At 37.7% G+C, this 20,428-nt stretch overlaps 4 protein-coding genes across 9 annotated transcripts; 2 read left to right on the top strand and 2 right to left on the bottom strand.

Moving 5' to 3' along the window:
- The first annotated feature begins 9,441 nt into the window (after nucleotides 1-9,441).
- On the top strand, nucleotides 9,442-10,944 carry LOC131688893 (fumarylacetoacetate hydrolase domain-containing protein 2A-like). Of its 4 annotated transcripts, none has more exons than XM_058973503.1 (5): nucleotides 9,443-9,525; nucleotides 9,652-9,823; nucleotides 9,878-10,274; nucleotides 10,330-10,661; nucleotides 10,719-10,944. In XM_058973503.1, exons 2-5 carry the CDS (start codon nucleotides 9,666-9,668, stop codon nucleotides 10,873-10,875), a joined length of 1,044 nt encoding a protein of 347 aa, XP_058829486.1. In that variant the 5' UTR covers nucleotides 9,443-9,525; nucleotides 9,652-9,665; the 3' UTR covers nucleotides 10,876-10,944. The 4 variants fall into 4 exon arrangements, with proteins under 4 accessions (XP_058829484.1, XP_058829486.1, XP_058829485.1 ...); XM_058973502.1 differs by having other exon boundaries at nucleotides 9,448-9,525; nucleotides 9,609-9,823; XM_058973504.1 differs by having other exon boundaries at nucleotides 9,448-9,525; nucleotides 9,628-9,823.
- LOC131688895 (large ribosomal subunit protein bL35m) lies at nucleotides 10,921-11,726 on the bottom strand. The gene is made up of 2 exons (XM_058973507.1): nucleotides 11,583-11,726; nucleotides 10,921-11,530 (listed from the first exon to the last, which is right to left on the bottom strand). The coding sequence occupies exons 1-2, from the start codon at nucleotides 11,605-11,607 to the stop codon at nucleotides 10,986-10,988; spliced, it is 570 nt and encodes a 189-aa protein (XP_058829490.1). The 5' UTR covers nucleotides 11,608-11,726; the 3' UTR covers nucleotides 10,921-10,985.
- Nucleotides 11,727-11,785: 59 nt separating this feature from the next.
- LOC131688896 (uncharacterized) lies at nucleotides 11,786-12,731 on the top strand. Its single transcript, XM_058973508.1, has 2 exons — nucleotides 11,786-11,988; nucleotides 12,426-12,731. Exons 1-2 carry the CDS (start codon nucleotides 11,895-11,897, stop codon nucleotides 12,632-12,634), a joined length of 303 nt encoding a protein of 100 aa, XP_058829491.1. The 5' UTR covers nucleotides 11,786-11,894; the 3' UTR covers nucleotides 12,635-12,731.
- Nucleotides 12,732-12,734: 3 nt separating this feature from the next.
- On the bottom strand, nucleotides 12,735-14,194 carry LOC131688894 (U1 small nuclear ribonucleoprotein A). Of its 3 annotated transcripts, none has more exons than XR_009305315.1 (3): nucleotides 13,394-14,194; nucleotides 13,156-13,209; nucleotides 12,735-13,093 (listed from the first exon to the last, which is right to left on the bottom strand). XR_009305315.1 is itself a non-coding variant. In XM_058973506.1 (2 exons), the coding sequence occupies exon 1, from the start codon at nucleotides 14,078-14,080 to the stop codon at nucleotides 13,430-13,432; it is 651 nt and encodes a 216-aa protein (XP_058829489.1). In that variant the 5' UTR covers nucleotides 14,081-14,194; the 3' UTR covers nucleotides 12,735-13,209; nucleotides 13,394-13,429. The 3 variants fall into 3 exon arrangements, 1 of the variants encoding a protein (XP_058829489.1); XR_009305314.1 differs by having other exon boundaries at nucleotides 12,735-13,106; XM_058973506.1 differs by having other exon boundaries at nucleotides 12,735-13,209.
- Between the last annotated feature and the right edge of the window lie 6,234 nt (nucleotides 14,195-20,428).

Raw genomic sequence — 20,428 nt, forward strand, 5'->3', positions numbered from 1 at the left:
AGTAATTTGGTGACCATTTTAGCCTCTGAGGTATTACGGTTGTACCGATTTATATGGGAAATTCCAGTGTATCCTTACTAACACCCCTGTAACTCCGGAAGCAAGAGTCAGAACCGAATGAAATTCAGCAGCAGTCAATGGCATTACTGTATCTTTCATTTGAAATCAAGTTTGTAAAAATCGGCAGAGAATTCGTTGTGGAATGGGTGTGATATTAGCTTAGGAACTTGGCGGGTTCCCCAGGGGCGTCATGAACCGTCATAGGTGGCCAATGTGGTCAAAGCTGCTTTGATTGATCATTAGTGATCCAGACCCTCAAACTAGAGTAATGTTACATCAATTTTAATATGTTTTACATCATTTGAACATCATGGTGGTACCAGTTTATATGGGACCAGCAGTTCCTAGGAAGAGTCTTGTCTACCAACTGGAGCTTCTATAAGCTTTGCAGGATAAAACCATTTTGCTCTTCTTGTCAAGGTTTGCAAGTAATCTGCTATCCAGTGCTTCTTAGACCTCTCCACATTTTGAAAAAGTTTCAAAATTGGTATTGGTCAGCTCAAAATCTTGTTCTAGTTATGAATTTGGATGTTCCTGCCAAAAATTGCTCAAATCGGACATGGTTAGGAGGTGTCTCCAAGCAAAAAACGTATTTTGGCTGTGAATTCATAGTAAGTTTACTAATACTTCAATTTAAAGCATCGTATATCAAAACAAATCAATAGAAATTGTTCCTTGAACATGTCTCCACAGGTTTTATCAGATCAACATAGTGGTTTTCGCAACAATAACACTATTTAGAAGCTTTGTAACAGAAAATTATCCAGCAAAACTATGAAAAAATGCGACAAATTGGCATGTAATTTCCATGAAAACAAATATATCAGAAAACTGAATTGCTGAAAAGATTCATAAATGTATTATATACATTTCGTCCATACATCATATGTACTTATGATCAACGATTTTCTTAGTTTTTGCATATTTAGTAGCTCAATCTCCTGAAATAGCTATCTCGCGTTGCGGTAAATCGACCACGATTTGCACTATTCATCTAAACTTACATCAAATAGATTAGGACTCGACCACTATGATCGGTGGTTGTATCATATTTATCTCAATAACTATTCGGTTCCAGTAGTAGCGTTCGTGGGTACCAATCATAAGGTCATGGGTTCGAATCAATTTTTAATTTTTTTTTCAGTTAGATTGTCACCAAAGAAATACTTTTCATACAATCGTTCAATGTGTCATTTAATATTTATGCGAATTCTAGTCCGGTAAAATACAAATATATTATGTTAAATATTGTTTATATTTAGACTACCGTTTTGTTGATGTTACGAATGCCGAGGATTTTTTCGCGAATAATTTAGAAAGTATTTTACACAAATATTTATAGACGATTTAATTGGTCACATGTTTATTTCATAGAGTAGTAGCTAAATGAATTTTGAACAGCAATAATTATGATAGTAATAATTGTAATAATAATGGTACTATTAAAAATAATAATTACAACGATTAAATATAACAATAAGAAACAAAACATAAACAGAAACAATTAACGAAGATCAAAAGGTTAAACTATTTGCTGAAGAATGCCACGTTTAGTAAGCTTACTACATTTTCTCCTATTATCGAATACATTTAACAACAATGCCTGTTTCTGCTGCTCATTTTGAGTACCAAAATTATAATATTTTTGACCCAAGGCCACAGCTCGTTCAGCGGAATCATTGATTACACTCAATGAAAGGCAGGTTTTCTGTGCATTCTGGAAATCTTCAATTGTACTCCATCGTTCCGGATCTATATTGAACAAAAATTCCGTCGGAATTTCCATTATTTCAAAGAATGACAAAGAATTGGCTGAAACATATTCATGTAGCTCGTCGAATTCGCTTCTCGCTAATTTTGTTTTTTCAATCTTCAAGTTTTTTATCATTTCTCTTTTTGTTTCAAATGAAACTTTGTCGTCAAAAAAGGCAAGAGCTATATTTTGCTCCCCTAAATAATCCAAATGTCTTCGAAATTTCTCTACGGCAACGGTTGCTAATCTCCGATCCACCTTTTCGTACTCCTTTAACCGTTGTAGTAACTCAAGATCTTTGCGAGGCGCTGATACTGCTAATGGTGCGGAATACCAGACGTCTACGTAGGGTGATGAGCCTATTTGCGCCATGTTTCTATTATCACCCTACCCATTTGAAGCCGTTGGTTAGAGCAGTGTCAGCCATCTCTGTTCAACGCATTGAGTCAAATGGTAGCGCAACAATGGGGCCACTCGATTCGAGTTTTCATTGTGCTCAAACACGAGAATTTTACTATTTTCAACGCATTTGGGTTATTATATTGGTTCTTAACAAAGAAGCAAAGCGGTTGATGTCGATTTTTACGCATTCCATTTATTGTAAGGCAAGAAATTACCGAATTAGGGAGGCACCTTGCTTAGTATGGTGAAAATAGGCTCATCACCCTAGATTGCAACGATGAACAAAGAAATCCTGTCCAATGATTTTGATTCTTCTCGTGTTACCACAAATTGTCCACGCAATAGGAATATTTTCAATGAATAAATAGCTCTTGCCATCCATCTTGCTCTATGCATAGCCCCTTTAGAAATAAACAAAAAGTATTTAATTTCGATTTAGCGTATTGAAATTGAAATTCTATTTACCGGGAGCTTTGATCTTCAACGCGCGACCGTTAAATTCCTTAATCCCAATGGCCATCAAGGCTAATTCAAGGAGTTCTTTATAATCTGCGCGAACTACTAACGTTCGAAGATATTGTTCCGCTGTCTGAATAATTCGAGCTTTCAACTTGACGACATTCTTGGTATTCAATAATGGCCTAAATGTGCTGAGTGTGATGTTGTGCCAGTGTTTTTGAAACCTCCTGAAAATTTCGATTTCTGGACCGTTTGGTTTGTCATGAAAAGCTTCTCTAAAGACAGCCTCCAAAACAAGTTCAAATATATGATGCCGGCAGGGAAAATGGAGCAATTTTCTTCCGATCTCCTGTTCTACTAAATAAACAGCTCCATTATGAACTCCTGAATTTGCTGCGGTTGTGTCGTAGCCAATCGCTTTTATCTTTGCAGCCACTCCAAACTCCTCGAGGGTTTTTACTGCGCCTTCAGCAGTATGTTTTCCAGACCCACTGGGAATTGCGAGAATACCGAGAAGCTGCTCGTTGCCGTTTCCTGTCACCGTTATTGCCAACCTTTCTTCTGCTTTTTGGGCCGGTCCTCTTGCCATCAGCTTAGTGTTTATGTTCAAGACAATAGCGTCCTGGTGTACAAATTCCTTTCTATTTTTCGTCTGATGTTGGACTCGAAACTACATAAAACTAAAATCAATATTCAACTTCTTTAGCATACTGCTGTGGTCTCTCTAATTAGTTCTAAAGTGAACAGATTTAGAGATCACGACAGCTCAGTAAGAACCATACCTTTTCTCGATGGCGGCGCAAAGTAGACGCACTAGAGGAGATCTCCTCGCTCTTAAGGCCTATTTCAGCCACACTAGCCGTCAAAATCGCTGCTGCAGCATTATTGGTGACCATCGTCCTGTCTAGTAAACCGAGTGTCGTGGAACTCCAAGGAAAGTACTTCTTTTTCATGGGTGGCTGGCAACAAAAATCAGTGTCTGTCGAATCCTCTGCGCTGCTGTCGTCTTGCTCAATGGGTTGAGCAATTGAAGTACAACTTCCTACGAACAGTAATAATATGATATATCTTCATTCAATGAAATATATTACTAATTACGTTTTCGTTCCAATGTTTTTTGACCGCTGCTTGAACTCAGCATTGTATTTGGGTTTGTTCTTTTAGACACATCAAAAACTTTACCGAGCTTCTGATTCCAATGCAATCGGGTAAGTTCATATCCGGTACCATTTTTTGTCTTGTTTTTTAATAACTTACGCCATATTCCGAATAGATCCTTAATTTTTTTCCTTATTAGCCAATTTCTCTGTGTTTCATGACCCATTTTTATTCATATTCCTTCTATTTCCTCTGCTGTTTTCACACTCGACTCGATAACACTTTTTTTTTAATAAACGGTGATAATTGAAGAAAACTAGGAGGACGTTTTTTATTGTAGGTAACTGACCCCTTGGAAACGTTTTCCGACAGATACCAACTGCCCACACGTATTGGTTCGATTCATCCATTTTCAAAATTGTCATACGTTTTGAGTGTGACTGCTATGATTTACATTTTCATTTCAATCGCATTTATCGGCTTCATTAGCTACAAAATTAATGACTTTTGCTTTATTTTTAAGTCCAGTGTAATGCCGTAAAGAAATGAAAAAGCATTATTTTTAGTCCTCTTGTATTTTATATAACTACAAAAAATAATTTAAAAAAAAATCGATGAGACTTGAACTCATGACTTCGCAATTAGTAGTCATGAACGCTACTACTGGAACCGAATAGTTATTGAGATAAATATGATACAACCACCGATCATAGTGGTCGAGTCCTAATCTATTTGATGTAAGTTTGGATGAATAGTGCAAATCGTGGTCGATTTACCCCAACGCGAGATAGCAACTATTTCAGGAGATTGAGCTACTAAATATGCAAAAACTAAGAAAATAGTTGATCATAAGTACATATGGTCGGTGTTAAGTCAGACCGGACCAAGTCGCAAAACATCAAAAAATGAGTTAATGATAGCACTGGATAAAGAATTTCTTCAACTACATTCCACTTTTACCAGTTTTGAAGTATGAAACAATAAACAAGAATTATGGTAAAAATTATTTTCCAATTATAATGTAAAGGATGCTGCGATTCAAACTTTAAACGCGTTTTTCTCGAAATCAATGCACTGTCACTTAGTCCGGTCTGACCTAACACCGACCATATGATGTATGGACGAAATGTATATAATACATTTATGAATCTTTTCAGCAATTCAGTTTTCTGATATATTTGTTTTCATGGGAATTACATGCCAATTTGTCGCATTTTTCATAGTTTTGCTGGATAATTTTCTGTTACAAAGCTTCTAAATAGTGTTATTGTTGCGAAAACCACTATGTTGATCTGATAAAACCTGTGGAAAAATGTTCAAGGAACAATTTCTATTGATTTGTTTTGATATACGATGCTTTAAATTGAAGTATTAGTAAACTTACTATGAATTCACAGCCAAAATACGTTTTTTGCTTGGAGACACCTCCTAACCATGTCCGATTTGAGCAATTTTTGGCAGGAACATCCAAATTCATAACTAGAACAAGATTTTGAGCTGACCAATGCCAATTTTGAAACTTTTTCAAAATGTGGAGAGGTCTAAGAAGCACTGGATAGCAGATTACTTGCAAACCTTGACAAGAAGAGCAAAATGGTTTTATCCTGCAAAGCTTATAGAAGCTCCAGTTGGTAGACAAGACTCTTCCTAGGAACTGCTGGTCGAGAGGTAGAGTTTGAGTTATCAACGTAATTCGATCGACGGATGGGCAGGTTCGCCGTGCACTAGTACAAGTGGCAATTGAAATAGTTAAACCGTTAAACTGGAAGTATTGGATGTCGGCACAATCGTCAGTACGTCACACAGTGGCCGGAGATCGGACAAAACCTATGTTTCAAATATTGAAATTTTTAATTTTTCTAGGTTTCCTATGTATTGAATGACATATTCTCCAATTTTTGTGACAACCAAATGAGAATTAGATATTTAATAGCAATTTAAACATCGCTGTGTTAGATAATTCTAATGAAACTCATTTTCGAAATCACAGTATCTATCTTCACTTCAAAAACATGTAGCTTTCAATTTTGATCCGAATTGAGCATATCTTGTTTCATTTTAAAGGGCCTTTAAAAAACTTTGTTGATCATTTCAACATATTTGCCAAATTTGATTCGAACTATGTAATATTATTACAAATAAGTGGGTTGATAGGAAATTCTTTTTTCACAAATGTATTCACTCACTTCGGTCACTTATTACACATTCTATGGAAATTCATGTCTGCTTTTCGAATTTCAAGGTCTCGTCTTGCCTCTTTTTGCACGGAAGGGTTTAAAATCGACATTTTTACATAAAGGACTCAGTGCAAGAACGGCCCAAGTGAAAAATAGCAAAAGTAGGTTAACTACAAATTATTACATGTTATTGAATTTTCGACGATTTTTTCTAATGCTTTACAATATTTTTATTCAAATAAATACCTTCAAATTAAGTTTTTTGGTCAGAAGTCGGTGTTATTGTATTCATTACATAATATTAAACAATAATTTGTGATTAACCCACTTTTGATATTTTTTGACTTGGGCCGTTCTTGCACTGAGCCCTTCAAATGTTTGCTGACCTGGAGGAGCATGGTGATTAGTGCAAAATGATAACTGAATAAATTATTATGTTGTTATACCTAGTTTTAGTGATATCTAATCAGTAAAAAAAGATTTTTCATAAAAATAGTATTATGCTAATAGAAAAAGTTCGATAACACTGTATGGGATAATTTGTCTCATCTTTTATAACTTTTGATATTAAAAATGAGCTCAGCACCCCAAAATCACCTTAACATGTAATTTTTAGCCAGATTGAGCAACATTTTTGGTTTTGTCCACCTTTTGTTCGAAGACCCACCACTGTGTGACGTTCCGTTGACGGAAGCAGTAGATACAGAACACTAGATTAGGATTGTCGCTGGCATCAGTGGTAGGAACATCATTGTTTTGGTTTCGGTATATAGCTGTCAAATGAGACAAAACAAAAAAAATCCTCTATCGTCGTTTCATAGCGACTAATTTTGTTTATGTCTTTTAGCCAGCAAAACATTGGCCATTCTTGGCTAGTGTTTTTTCATTAATTAGAATGCACAAATTGTCTAAACCTGTGCCGAATTTTGATAAGTTTTTTGTGCGGCATATACAAACTCTTTCATTTCATAACAATAACAGTCGAAAATTTACACCGAGAAAAATCGCTATATTGAATCTATTGATTTCACTCATCTTTTTTGCAATTTGTAGCAGCACATAAAAATTATCTGCCATATATAAATATCATATGAAATCTTTCCGCCGTATTTCAAAATTGCAATAGTATGCCATTTAGAAATTTGATTCATAGAAAATTTAACATCATTTTTCTGTCTGCCTCTCGTTTTTCTGCTGTAAATGTTATGCATTGGACATTTCCGGCCTTGAATGCAAAAACATCACAGAAGTATACTGCCGTTATAAGCATATTTGTCCCATGTTCTATGGGATTCCCTATATACATGGGACAATTATACGTAGAACGGCAGTATAGAAGAGACGGAAATGAAAAATATACAAACTCTGCATTTTACAAATTTTATCCTCAACCGAAAACAAAACAAACATGCTTCGAAGCGAAAACAATGGGAACACCAGCGACAATCCTAATCTTGTGTTCTGTATCTACTACGGAAGCCGATGCATCGTCTAAATCTCGACAAACATATGATTACGGCCTAAAATCCAACTGTCAAAATCCACTTTGAATGGAGATTCCGGACAAACCGTTACACGCCAATCACAGATGTTGGTAGTAAACGAAAGAGAAAAGTTTTCTCTTTCATAAACTGTTGTGAACTGTGTTTGGCTAGTAACGGTTTGTTCGGAATTTCCGTTCAAAGTGGATTTTGACAGTGGGCTTTTAGACCGTAATCATATGTTTGTCGAGAAATCGTCCTTTATACAGTCTATCACATATACGAACAGTCAGGTTTAGTAGGTCATCCTAGTGACAGGGAGTCTAGAGGCGAAGGTTGCACGTCTGTCAGGTTGCCGGCTAAGATATGACAATGAAAACACCACGGATAAAAAAATAATATACATAGAAAAAGAAATACACTCAGGTTTTTTACGTGGGGGATACAGGCCGCGTAAATGAAAACCGCATAAATATAAGAATCCGCGTTGATGGAAACCTCCTTAATGGATACCGCGTAAATTCAAAAATCCGCGTGAATGAAAACCACGTAAATTTCAAAAAACGCGTGAATTCGCGAGTCCGCGTAAATGAATTCCAAAATCCGCGTAAAAATAAACCGCGTAGAAAAAACCTGAGTGTACAAAACTTTTTTTAAATATAATTAAATATAGCTATTATGCACATTAATGAAAAATGGGCTGACTAAAACTGTAAGCATATACCAACAGAGATTATTATTTTTATTTTTAGAACTTCGACAGGGATTTTTTTTACCGCCACAAGCAGATGTGAAATAAGACGTTCAGCAAACCAGAATTCGTCTTCTTTTTGTGGCTACCACAACAGAAAGAGTATAACAACTGATAATTGTGAAATACTAGTGTTTGAATGCAACAGAAACTCTATTCGAGTGGCTGTTTGCCTCATTTTGCATCTTACTATTTAAACAAATGAGTTGAGCAAATATGGCAGCCACTTCTCTAAACCGGACCCTACACGAGACAATAATATTATCAATAAAAATATTAACAAGACTACTTCAATACGTCAATCCCATTTGAATTGTACAGAAACAGTATTTTCAAAATGTCCTTACACGATCAATGTATTGATCAATAATTGGTTTATTGTTAATATTTCCGCTCGTGTAGGGTCCGCTTAACGAACAGCTTCAAATGGATGAGTAATAATAAGAATAGAGATAAATTAGGCTCATTACCCTATCTAGAAACATGTTTTCAAATGGATGGCACATTATCTAATGGCGATTTCCCTTGAACCTGAAACTGAGTCAGGTTCTAACCCCAACCGCTGTCAGTTCATACATTTTGACAGCAGTTGGGGTTAGGAACTGACTCAGTTTCGCCTCAAACGAAAACCACATAAAATAATAATTATCGCTCACTTTGTGTCCCGGTTTACTTTGATTAGTTGCTACACAAATGTTTTGTGTAATATTCGAAAACGAAGGAAAACAGGCGATGAACGAAAGCACCGCTGCTTCATTTGACGTTTTCAGTAGCCTCATTGAATATTGAAAACACGGACAGCTTTAGTTTGGATGTTCATTCAATGCTCTTCGAATATTTGTAGCTCTGATTCAGAGAAACACCCGGCTTGTTTGATTGTAAATGCAAGTACGTTTAAAAATCATTCAATTCCAAGTGCCAAGCCTGATGCATATCCTAAAATAACATTGGAAAGTGACAAAAAATATTTCACCCACATTCTTCATCAAATCATTTTTCCTCTTATTCATTAATCAATCATCAACGTTCAGTAAAATAGAACAAAATTAGACTTCAGTTTCATTTAGTTTTGGCTTTGAGCACCCCTACACCATATTTTCAACTTGTACAGAACGGGATATACCATGCACCTACACCACCCCGTCTACGGTGGAGAAGCGTGGTAAGAAAATATCGATAGGAGGTTTCCACTCTACAGCTATAGATACTGATCTCGTGACTATGTTCATCCATTTTCGTCTCTTTTTATTTCATTCATGAACGGCGCGGGGTGTTATTCAAGAGTGTTTGTTTTCAATCAATAGCTTTATCAGTATAAACATCTCCCATAATTCCAATTCTACAGTAAGTATTGGTGCGGCCATTCGCGGATAGCTATCCGTTGAATTTCACACCACTAAGCGGTTAAAAATAGATATATCAATTAGGTTTCGTATTTGACTTAAGTCACCTCTGAGCGATTCATTCCAGCCGCTTCGCGCAAAATGAACTTCGTGCGAAGTGGCTTTTCAGTGCTTGCACACAGCTTCACTCGCCATTCAAATTCAACACTCGCGAAGGTCGTGGTGGTGACGGGCAGCAAGAATAAAACTTATCACTTCGCTGATAACAAACAATCGCTTTCAAGTATTGGCTCAATAAGGCAAGTAAAACAAACATTTTAGATTATTTTAAATGTAATTTCAGTCTTTTCCAGATATTTTTCAAAGTCAACCACCAGCGCAATGAAGTTTGTTCAATTTAAAACCGGTTCCGATACCGAACAACGACTCGGAGTTCTATCGGCTGATGGCAGTAGTATTTCTGACATCTCCGATAGCTTCTCGGGTGACTTGATAAGTCTGATCAAATCCGGTGCATCGCTGGATTCGATTCAACAGAGAGTCGCGCAAGCTAGCAAAATTCCTTTGACTAACGTTAATTTGCTGGCACCGGTCACGAACCCACAGAAGATTCTCTGCGTCGGCCTTAACTATAGTGGACACTGCGAGGAGCAAAACAAACCTATCCCGAAAGAACCGATGTTTTTCAGCAAATACGCTTCAACGATTGTTGGACCTTTCGACGGAGTAGTAGCCCATAAGATCACAAATGTAAGAGACTTTGATTAAAATTCCGTGTTCAATAATAACCGATCCCCTGTCGCAGCAAATCGACTGGGAAGTTGAACTGGCGGTCATTATTGGCAAGAAGGCCAAACATGTGACCAAAGCTGATGCCATGGATTACGTCTTTGGTTACACCGTGGCACAGGATATCTCCGCTCGGGATTGGCAAAAGACACGCAACGGGGGTCAGTTTTTGATTGGCAAATCGATGGACACTTTCTGTCCGCTGGGTCCGGCTGTGGTGCACAAGTCGCTAGTGAAGGATCCACACAACTTGGTCATTAAATGCTCGGTTAATGGGGTGGAAAAACAGAAGGGTAACACCAGCGAGTTGGTTTTCAGGATTGACGATATTATCGAACGGGTTACGCAGTGAGTTTCGTGTGTCATTTTGTATCAGAAACACTTTTTGACTTGTTTTTTTCCCAGATCTATCACACTATTGCCAGGGGACGTGATACTTACGGGTACTCCGGCTGGGGTGGGAATGCACCGCAATCCTCCGGAATTTTTACAACCCGGAGATGTTATTGATAGCGAAATTGAGTTGATTGGAAAAATCAAAAACAACGTCGTTACTGGCTAATGAGGCTAAGAATTTGCTTGCCAAATTTCTAAACAAAAAATATAATAAACTTTAACCAACGAATCTTTATTGTCGGCTTTTTAAATCTACAAAACTATCGACCTTTCCAATCAGTAGCTCAATGGTTTCCTTCTGGTCTCACGCAGTTCTTCCCTCGTGTGGTACGGTGCGTAAGGATCATTTATGTAGTATCGAGGCCGTTTCCAATACTTGGTCACCATTTTATCCAACAACGTTGCCTGTTGGGAGTTAACAAGTACGTGCTGTCTCAGCCTTCGCTTGCGTGCTGCCGACTTTTTCCACATATGCTTATGACGTCCGGCTAGTGTACGGATCCAACCACCCCAGTCGAGTCGCTTGAAGCGCTTGATTACCGGCTTCACGCTCTTCCTTTTACCTTTGCGCATCGAAAATTTAATGACCGTTCGGCAAGGTGGCTGTTGGAGGTTTGCCGGGGCTAGCGATGTGGTCACATTCAAGATGCCAGGGCTGGTGATCGAACTGCCGGTTTTGGCCGCAGTGAATGGAGTGGGTTGGATGGCCGTTTTGCTCGTTCTGAGAAGAGACGAAAAGCTTCGGGTCAATGAAACAACATCCAGCGATGGTTTTGCTGCTAGCCGGTTGAATTGATGAGCTCGTGTTACTTGACGAATCGCTGAAAATTTATTTTAATTAGTACTACGTTCAATCATTAAAGACAAAATTACCCAAAGAAGCAATTGTACGAAACATTTCAAAAATACTAAAAAATTTTACACCATTCCAGACAAGAAATTCCGATGTTTTGAAATGAACATGAGCAGCAAATCAGCTCGTAAAATGATCACATAATAAAAGTCGTGGTTCACTTCCTACGAACTGTCAAACAGTGTGAAGATTGATGTGAAAGTGTGAAACACAGTTGAAGTTTCCACAGCTACATGTGCGCCACAAAAATATTTTTGTTACCGCAACACAACAGGCCCAAAAACATCGGTGTAAATTTTTTGGTAAAGTTTTTGTCACAAGTTTACTTCTAAATGGCACAAGGAAAATTGAAAGTGAAAGCTAAACCCCCGAGTAATGTCAAGAAAGGAGCAAATAAAAAAGGGAATGCATTTAATAAGCGAAAAAGTGAGTTTTTTAAGCGATAAGTTATATATCCCTGTATATCCACTATATTTAGGTTAGTGTTAAGAGGGCGACTCGAAACCAGAAAAACTAAATCTGCATTAGGTATTGTGCCAAAGGTTTCATCAGTGTCCTGTGATCAAAAATGACAATTTTGAGAATTTGCTTTGGTTTTTTCTGATTTCAGATGGTTAAAACATCGAGGAAAAGGGTACAATAAAACATGATTTCTTGGTCAAAAATACCTTTTTTTTGTTAGGAATGGATCTACTGCGATCATCGAAAATGCATGTAGAAATATACTTTAGTTACATAAAAACAATTTCCAATCGTTTACTCTGAGCCTCAGTTCAAAATATCTCGCATGAATTTCTTGCTACGCCAATTTAAAACATTTTTCTAAAATATTGTACATCATTATAGATTATTTAATTTTTTAGATGCACCCATTCAATCAAAGAAACACAAATTTTACGAGGCCCACAAACTGAAGCAGGCCGTTACTAAAACGGTAAACAAAAAGAATGAGGATGAAATTCGCAAACTTGTTTACGATGGTCAGAAAAACTTGAGCCAGGCCCAGCAAGCTGTTTCGGAACATCACAAGCGCCAAGCGAATGGATTCGGTGCGTCAACGTCCTCAAAATGAGCGGTTTTCTTTCTAGAATGAGAAAGTTATTGCGGGAAACAAAATGTGTACATACTTTTGAAATAAAATATAGCGGTTCATACGCATTTTTGTTAAACTATAAAGTTTTATTTGCGTCTGTTTAGTGTCCCACCTCTTTTTTTTAAGACTGCTATGTATCGACTAAGATGTCTGATCCTGTCCCTATCAACACGGGAACTTTCGCTGCAGCTTCCTCAATCCTAAAACAGCAGGTTGTCGACACAATCAGCTAATGTCGCTGTGACATCGGTAAAATTCAACTTTTTTCAAGAGCAGCTCTCTGGCTTGAAATCCTAGCAATTTTCGATTCCTCTACAAACGGAACTATCTATTTTCGTTCCAAATGGCAAAATCGATCGGATGTCCATATCGAAGCTGCTTTCCTTTCTAGAACACAAAGATCGTTCAAGACATCAAGACCGAACGGACAAGCTGATCCTAAAAATAAAAACTGAATTTCCAATATAACCTCACTCTATTCAAACCAACTGAACAAGTACCTGTGGCAAATGAAGCACTCCTCTCGCGGTGACCAGTTTTCCCTTCGGCGGGCCCTGTACGAACGAATGTGATATCTCATCTTTTTAATAAATAAAATAAGCAGTTTCTTTCACACAAACAAGCCATCGCCCTGCCGCAGCAAAACCATGAAAGCGGAGTGCAATGCTTTTTGCATGGTTTTATTGATTCACATTCATACCAAATTCAAAGTTCGTAATCGTGAAATCCTTAACCTACCCTGCACAATCAAAAAGGTTTGCTCCACCAGGCCGTTTACTTCTTGGCAAACGATATCTTCATCGCGTGCGTTGGCGTAATCTTGAAGCCCTGTAGTGCCTCCCGAGCGGCACCACTTTGCAGCTCGGTAGCAAACTCCACGAAAGCAATATCGTGACGATTCGGCACCAGACGGACCTCCTTGAACCCGGGGAACTGGTTGAATAACATAGACAACATCATCTCGTTGGTTTCCTCCGGCAGATTGGTGAGGAAAAGAATCTGGTTCGGAGGCTGTTCGGCTGTCGTCGAATTGCTGGTCGCTGTTCCGGCATCGGCATTCTTCTGCTTTTTGGATTTCTTCTCTTCCTGCTGAATTGGTTTGGGGGCCTTGGCCTTTTTCGGACGCTCCTTGAAGGTTCCCTTTAGCTTAGCAATCATATCGCTGTCCGTTTTGGAGTAGTTGATACGCATCGGTTTGTCGTAGAACGGGAAACCCTGCATTGTTCGCATCGCATTCGTAGCACTTCCAATCTCTTTGAAGACGATGAATGCCTGGCCTCGCATTTTGAGCGTCTTCAGAGCGACGATGTCCAGGATCTGACCGAACTGGGAAAAAATCGCATAGAGCGATTTTTTTAGCTCCTCCTTTTTGATTTTCTCATTTAGATTGTTGATGTATATAGTGTGATTCGGTCGAATATCCATTTTAAACCAAAATTACGGAATATACTGAAAAACCTACAATAAAATCACTTGAAACGAGCAGAAACGCGAAAAGTTTATCGGCATGAAATGTCAAACCGGCGTGGTGGGTAAAATTCTAAACTCTCCAAATGAAAGTCTACACAGATGTAGAAGCTCATCTCTGACTTGAGGAAGCGAACAACGATTTTTAATTGAGAAATCAAGTATGTGCCGGCGCGCAGGTGGAGTGACAGTGAATCATTTTACATTTCGCATACAGTGTTGATTTTCAACGAATTTTTAATTTTTCATATAAATTTGTTTTGTAGGAATAAAAACCTAACAAATGAGCGGAGGTAGAAAACTTCAAAGGTATATAAGGACATTTAATCTTTGCTCGTAAAGATATCATTTTATTACAAATTTCAAAGACAGTCGTGATTCGCTGGTTAAAAGATTGAATATCCCCTTAAGAGCCGTGATGATACAGAAACCATTATTTACGATCGCATTGTCAAATGTTTTTTTACTAGTGTAAGTTCTCCCTGTAGCCACCCTCGATGATTTTATATATGTATACTAAGCGATTGTACAGTACAGTCATGATTCTATTCGCTGATTGGGCCACAGCCTCTTTCCGACTAACGAATTTGATTCGCAAGTTGGAGCGACTGACGAATGTTAAAAACTCTCCAAAGGAAACGTTAGCAATGTAAATGCATCTCAACGCTTTTTTGTGAAAAGGGCGATACTTACAAATGTACACATAAGGCTTTTTTCATACATGCGAATGGGGGCTTTAAAACGCAACAAATTAACCTAAAAATTTGGATTATGCGATATTGCTTTCTTAAACTACAGCAAAAAATACATCGGGCGAAACTGTATTTTTGTTTGTTTATTTAAAGTTTCGCCCTCCACGCTACATGCAAACAAACAGGGCGATACTTATTTTGCTAGCAGTTTAGAGGCGAAACTGTTTTTTTCGTATTTTTTAGGAATATCAAGCTGATACCAGCTGTAAATAGTAACAATGATCGCTATTGAAAAAAACCCGGACGAAATCGGTTGTGCAAAACCGTAGTTATTGTAAAAAAAACGTAAGGGCGATACTTCAATGCTGATAGGTGGGACCGAAAAAGTAAACAATCGCCAAAGGGGCGATACTATCATTTTATTAATTTAAATAGCAAAAACAAATTTTAATTTAATAATTTCAAATGCTTTATGAAGTTTTGGGTTTCGATCACTGAATCATGTAATCTAGGATGTAAAAAACACAATAATTCTTAAATAGGAAATAAAACCAAGTCTGGAAACATTCACTGTTGATTTTCTTTGAATGGTGTCACTGCTAGTATCGCCCTTTTCAAGAAAAAGCGTTGATCTGCTCACATCTCTAATTATTGTTAGATTGGCTGTCAATTTGACATGAGATTTTGGCGTTCAGTTAGTTGGACAACATAGTCCAACTAGCAGACTGTCATTCTACCTAGGGGCAGATCACTCTAAGAATGTATAACAAATTTGCATCAAATTGAAAAAAAATGCATTTAATTTCCATTTTTGCATCAGCTTTGCACTGCCTCGCCAAAAAGTTTGTTTAACAAACGTCCTACGCTGATCCACTTTGTTCGACGTTTTGTTAAATGTAGGGCTAGTTTTTCTGTAGGGTTTTGACGTCTTACACACAACGCAAACAACATTGCACGACCGCCGTGAATTCCCCCCTACAGTAAGTTGACCCACCAAGCGAAGACACCAACCACAAAGCGGAGAAAAATACCCACGACAATGCGCCACCTAGCGGTGAACACTGCAACCACCGCGGAAATGCCCCCTACACCTAAGGATGGTATGCACTAAAATTTTAATATAATTGTATTTAATAATTCCATATCAACATTTGAATAGGGCTAATAAGATTTGTAAACAAACTTTTGTTTTGCTGATTTCTCCTAATTTCTTATCATTTCAACACAGAAAACATTTGAAATTGATTCTATCAAGGATAAAGATGTTGATTTATGTGTATTTTTCATGAAATTCAACTCGGTAGCGGAATAATGAGCGAAATAAGTTTGTTTACAAAAGTCTCATTAGCCCTTTTGAAGAATTACTATTGAATTATTGAATAATCTGAACAAAATATAATTTTAAACAAATGACATAATCCGAATACTCCAATAATGTACAAGAGATGCAAAGTCCAAGATAGCAGGCTGAACCGAGTAATAAACAGTTTTTTAAATAGATTTTGAAGTACATTTTATATGTTGGTGATGTAAAGTTATGGTAGGAAGTGGGTGAGCACTACAACCACCGCGGAAATGCCCCCTAGATCTAAAGATGGCTTGCAGTAAAATATTAATAGAGTTGTATGTATTTAATAATTATTGAACAATCTTAACAAAATACACCTAGGGAAGGTTTGCAATAAAGTTTTAATAGATTTGTATGTATTTAATGATTATTGTTCAATCTGAACAAAATAAAATTTTAAACGAATGACATCATCCGAATACTCCAATAATGTATAGGAGATGCAAAGTCCCAGGCAGCAGACTGAACTGAGTAATTGTTTTTTTATAAATATATTTTGCAGTACATTTCACATGTCAGTGATGAAAGGGAAAGCCTCTTAGATTAGCAAAGTATTTCGGATAATTATTGGCACTCTGATGTTATGATGCTCTCTGTGCCATCTACTTGGGAGTTACAATCGTTCTGGCTTTTAAGTTATTGTAGAAAGGTATGTGTCGTAATCTAGTTCTACGATGCCAGGAAAATGTTAAGAGATTTCTACTATGAATGAAGGAAAGAAGAATACACTAAATTTGAACGTTAATAGCTTTAAAAAGACCGTCCCTAAGGAGATAAGCATTTATCATTGCATGGGTATCTGGAATAATGTAATATCTATTCCAGTGAAAATTGGCTACTACGTAGTTTCGGAAGAAGAAAGTCGAGCTAGAAGCTCATAGGTTTGATTGAGTAGGACATCATACAGCCTTGTGATATTTTCATAATTTTTTAAATTTGAAAAAAATTGTTCTAGGGTCGGAGATGAGACCCTCTGGAATCAGGTCATACCTGTTCCGGAGACCTTTAGCTACAACGTGGCCAAATATCAAGTGCCAACAAGCGGTCTGAGCCAAGTTATAAGCTCATAGGTTTGATTGAGTAGGATATCATACAGCCTTGTGATATTTTCATAAATTTTTAAATTTGAAAAAAATTGTTCTAGGGTCGGAGATGAGACCCTCTGGAATCAGGTCATACCTATTCCGGGGACCTTCAGCTACAACGTGGCCAAATATCAAGTGCCAACAAGCGGTCTGAGCCAAGTTATAAGCTCATAAGTTTGATTGAGTAGGACATCATACAGCCTTGTGATATTTTCATAAATTTTTAAATTTGAAAAAAAATGTTCTAGGGTCGGAGATGAGACCCTCTGGAATCAGATCATACCTGTTCCGGGGACCTTTAGCTACAACGTGGCCAAATATCAAGTGCCAACAAGCGGTCTGAGCCAAGTTATAAGCTCATAGGTTTGATTGAGTAGGACATCATACAGCCTTGTGATATTTTCATAAATTTTTAAATTTGAAAAAAATTGTTCTAGGGTCGGAGATGAGACCCTCTGGAATCAGGTCATACCTATTCCGGGGACCTTTAGCTACAACGTGGCCAAATATCAAGTGCCAATAAGCGGTCTGAGCCAAGTTATAAGCTCATAAGTTTGATTGAGTAGGACATCGTACAGCCTTGTGATATCTTCATAAATTTTTAAATTTGAAAAAAAATGTTCTAGGGTCGGAGATGAGACCCTCTGGAATCAGATCATACCTGTTCCGGGGACCTTTAGCTACAACGTGGCCAAATATCAAGTGCCAACAAGCGGTCTGAGCCAAGTTATAAGCTCATAGGTTTGATTGAGTAGGATATCATACAGCCTTGTGATATTTTCATAAATTTTTAAATTTGAAAAAAAATGTTCTAGGGTCGGAGATGAGACCCTCTGGAATCAAGTCATACCTGTTCCGGGGACCTTTAGCTACAACGTGGCCAAATATCAAGTGCCAACAAGCGGTCTGAGCCAAGTTATAAGCTCATAGGTTTGATTGAGTAGGACATCATACAGCCTTGTGATATTTTCATAAATTTTTAAATTTGAAAAAAATTGTTCTAGGGTCGGAGATGAGACCCTCTGGAATCAGGTCATACCTATTCCGGGGACCTTTAGCTACAACGTGGCCAAATATCAAGTGCCAATAAGCGGTCTGAGCCAAGTTATAAGCTCATAAGTTTGATTGAGTAGGACATCGTACAGCCTTGTGATATCTTCATAAATTTTTAAATTTGAAAAAAAATGTTCTAGGGTCGGAGATGAGACCCTCTGGAATCAGATCATACCTGTTCCGGGGACCTTTAGCTACAACGTGGCCAAATATCAAGTGCCAACAAGCGGTCTGAGCCAAGTTATAAGCTCATAGGTTTGATTGAGTAGGATATCATACAGCCTTGTGATATTTTCATAAATTTTTAAATTTGAAAAAAATTGTTCTAGGGTCGGAGATGAGACCCTCTGGAATCAAGTCATACCTGTTCCGGGGACCTTTAGCTACAACGTGGCCAAATATCAAGTGCCAACAAGCGGTCTGAGCCAAATTATAAGCTCATGCGTTTGATTGAGTAGGATATCATACAGCCTTGTGATATTTTCATAAATTTTTAAATTTGAAAAAAAATGTTCTAGGGTCGGAGATGAGACCCTCTGGAATCAGATCATACCTGTTCCGGGGACCTTTAGCTACAACGTGGCCAAATATCAAGTGCCAACAAGCGGTCTGAGCCAAGTTATAAGCTCATAGGTTTGATTGAGTAGGATATCATACAGCCTTGTGATATTTTCATAAATTTTTAAATTTGAAAAAAATTGTTCTAGGGTCGGAGATGAGACCCTCTGGAATCAAGTCATACCTGTTCCGGGGACCTTTAGCTACAACGTGGCCAAATATCAAGTGCCAACAAGCGGTCTGAGCCAAATTATAAGCTCATGCGTTTGATTGAGTAGGATATCATACAGCCTTGTGATATTTTCATAAATTTTTAAATTTGAAAAAAATTGTTCTAGGGTCGGAGATGAGACCCTCTGGAATCAGGTCATACCTATTCCGGGGACCTTTAGCTACAACGTGGCCAAATATCAAGTGCCAACAAGCGGTCTGAGCCAAGTTATAAGCTCATATGTTTGATTGAGTAGGACATCATACAGCCTTGTGATATTTTCATAATTTTTTAAATTTGAAAAAAATTGTTCTAGGGTCGGAGATGAGACCCTCTGGAATCAGGTCATACCTGTTCCGGGGACCTTTAGCTACAACGTGGCCAAATATCAAGTGCCAACAAGCGGTCTGAGCCAAGTTATAAGCTCATAGGTTTGATTGAGTAGGATATCATACAGCCTTGTGATATTTTCATAAATTTTTAAATTTGAAAAAAATTGTTCTGGGGTCGGAGATGAGACCCTCTGGAATCAGATCATACCTGTTCCGGGGACCTTTAGCTACAACGTGGCCAAATATCAAGTGCCAACAAGCGGTCTGAGCCAAGTTATAAGCTCATAGGTTTGATTGAGTAGGACATCATACAGCCTTGTGATATTTTCATAAATTTTTAAATTTGAAAAAAATTGTTCTAGGGTCGGAGATGAGACCCTCTGGAATCAGGTCATACCTATTCCGGGGACCTTTAGCTACAACGTGGCCAAATATCAAGTGCCAACAAGCGGTCTGAGCCAAGTTATAAGCTCATATGTTTGATTGAGTAGGACATCATACAGCCTTGTGATATTTTCATAAATTTTTAAATTTGAAAAAAATTGTTCTAGGGTCGGAGATGAGACCCTCTGGAATCAGGTCATACCTGTTCCGGGGACCTTTAGCTACAACGTGGCCAAATATCAATTTCCAAGAAGCGGTCCGACCCAAGTTATAAGCTCATACGTTTGATTGAGTAGGTAATAAGGTAAACTCTGCCTGAGAAATCTGCCTCACGAATGGCAATTTCCCCTTTTGAAGTAGAATACTTCTAACGTTTCAATAAGGGGTCCCGTTTCAAAAATTTCAGTTGAGAAATTTACCCAGGTTTGAAATGCGAATATCTTCCGTTCTACTGATCGAAATCGCAATATTTTTGCACTATCTGACAGGAAATTCGTGCACGCATTTCGTATTAAATTTCGGAATAAGTGCGACTACTATAAATAAACCAAAAGAAGGATTTTTAGAAAATCCTTCGAAAACAGCGATGAAAATGCGCAATTTGCAAGCACATCTCACGCAGAGCCTTCAAAAAAGAGTATAT

This window comes from Topomyia yanbarensis, chromosome 3 (genome assembly GCF_030247195.1).
Source record: "Topomyia yanbarensis strain Yona2022 chromosome 3, ASM3024719v1, whole genome shotgun sequence".
Classification (NCBI taxonomy): Eukaryota; Metazoa; Arthropoda; class Insecta; order Diptera; family Culicidae; genus Topomyia; species Topomyia yanbarensis.

Excerpts from the sequence above, each read along its gene's own strand:
- LOC131688895 (XM_058973507.1), bottom strand. The coding sequence starts at position 11,607 with ATGTTTCGTACAATTGCTTCTTTGG. Across the intron at positions 11,531-11,582 it reads TCGTACAATTGCTTCTTTGG|CGATTCGTCAAGTAACACGA; the intron begins GTAATTTTGTCT and ends ATAAATTTTCAG.
- LOC131688896 (XM_058973508.1), top strand. The coding sequence starts at position 11,895 with ATGGCACAAGGAAAATTGAAAGTGAAAGCTAAACCCCCGAGTAATGTC. Across the intron at positions 11,989-12,425 it reads TGCATTTAATAAGCGAAAAA|ATGCACCCATTCAATCAAAG; the intron begins GTGAGTTTTTTA and ends TTAATTTTTTAG.
- LOC131688894 (XM_058973506.1), bottom strand. The coding sequence starts at position 14,080 with ATGGATATTCGACCGAATCACACTATATACATCAACAATCTAAATGAG.
- LOC131688893 (XM_058973501.1), top strand. The coding sequence starts at position 9,666 with ATGAACTTCGTGCGAAGTGGCTTTTCAGTGCTTGCACACAGCTTCACT. Across the intron at positions 9,824-9,877 it reads TCAAGTATTGGCTCAATAAG|ATATTTTTCAAAGTCAACCA; the intron begins GCAAGTAAAACA and ends AGTCTTTTCCAG. Across the intron at positions 10,662-10,718 it reads ATTATCGAACGGGTTACGCA|ATCTATCACACTATTGCCAG; the intron begins GTGAGTTTCGTG and ends TTTTTTTCCCAG.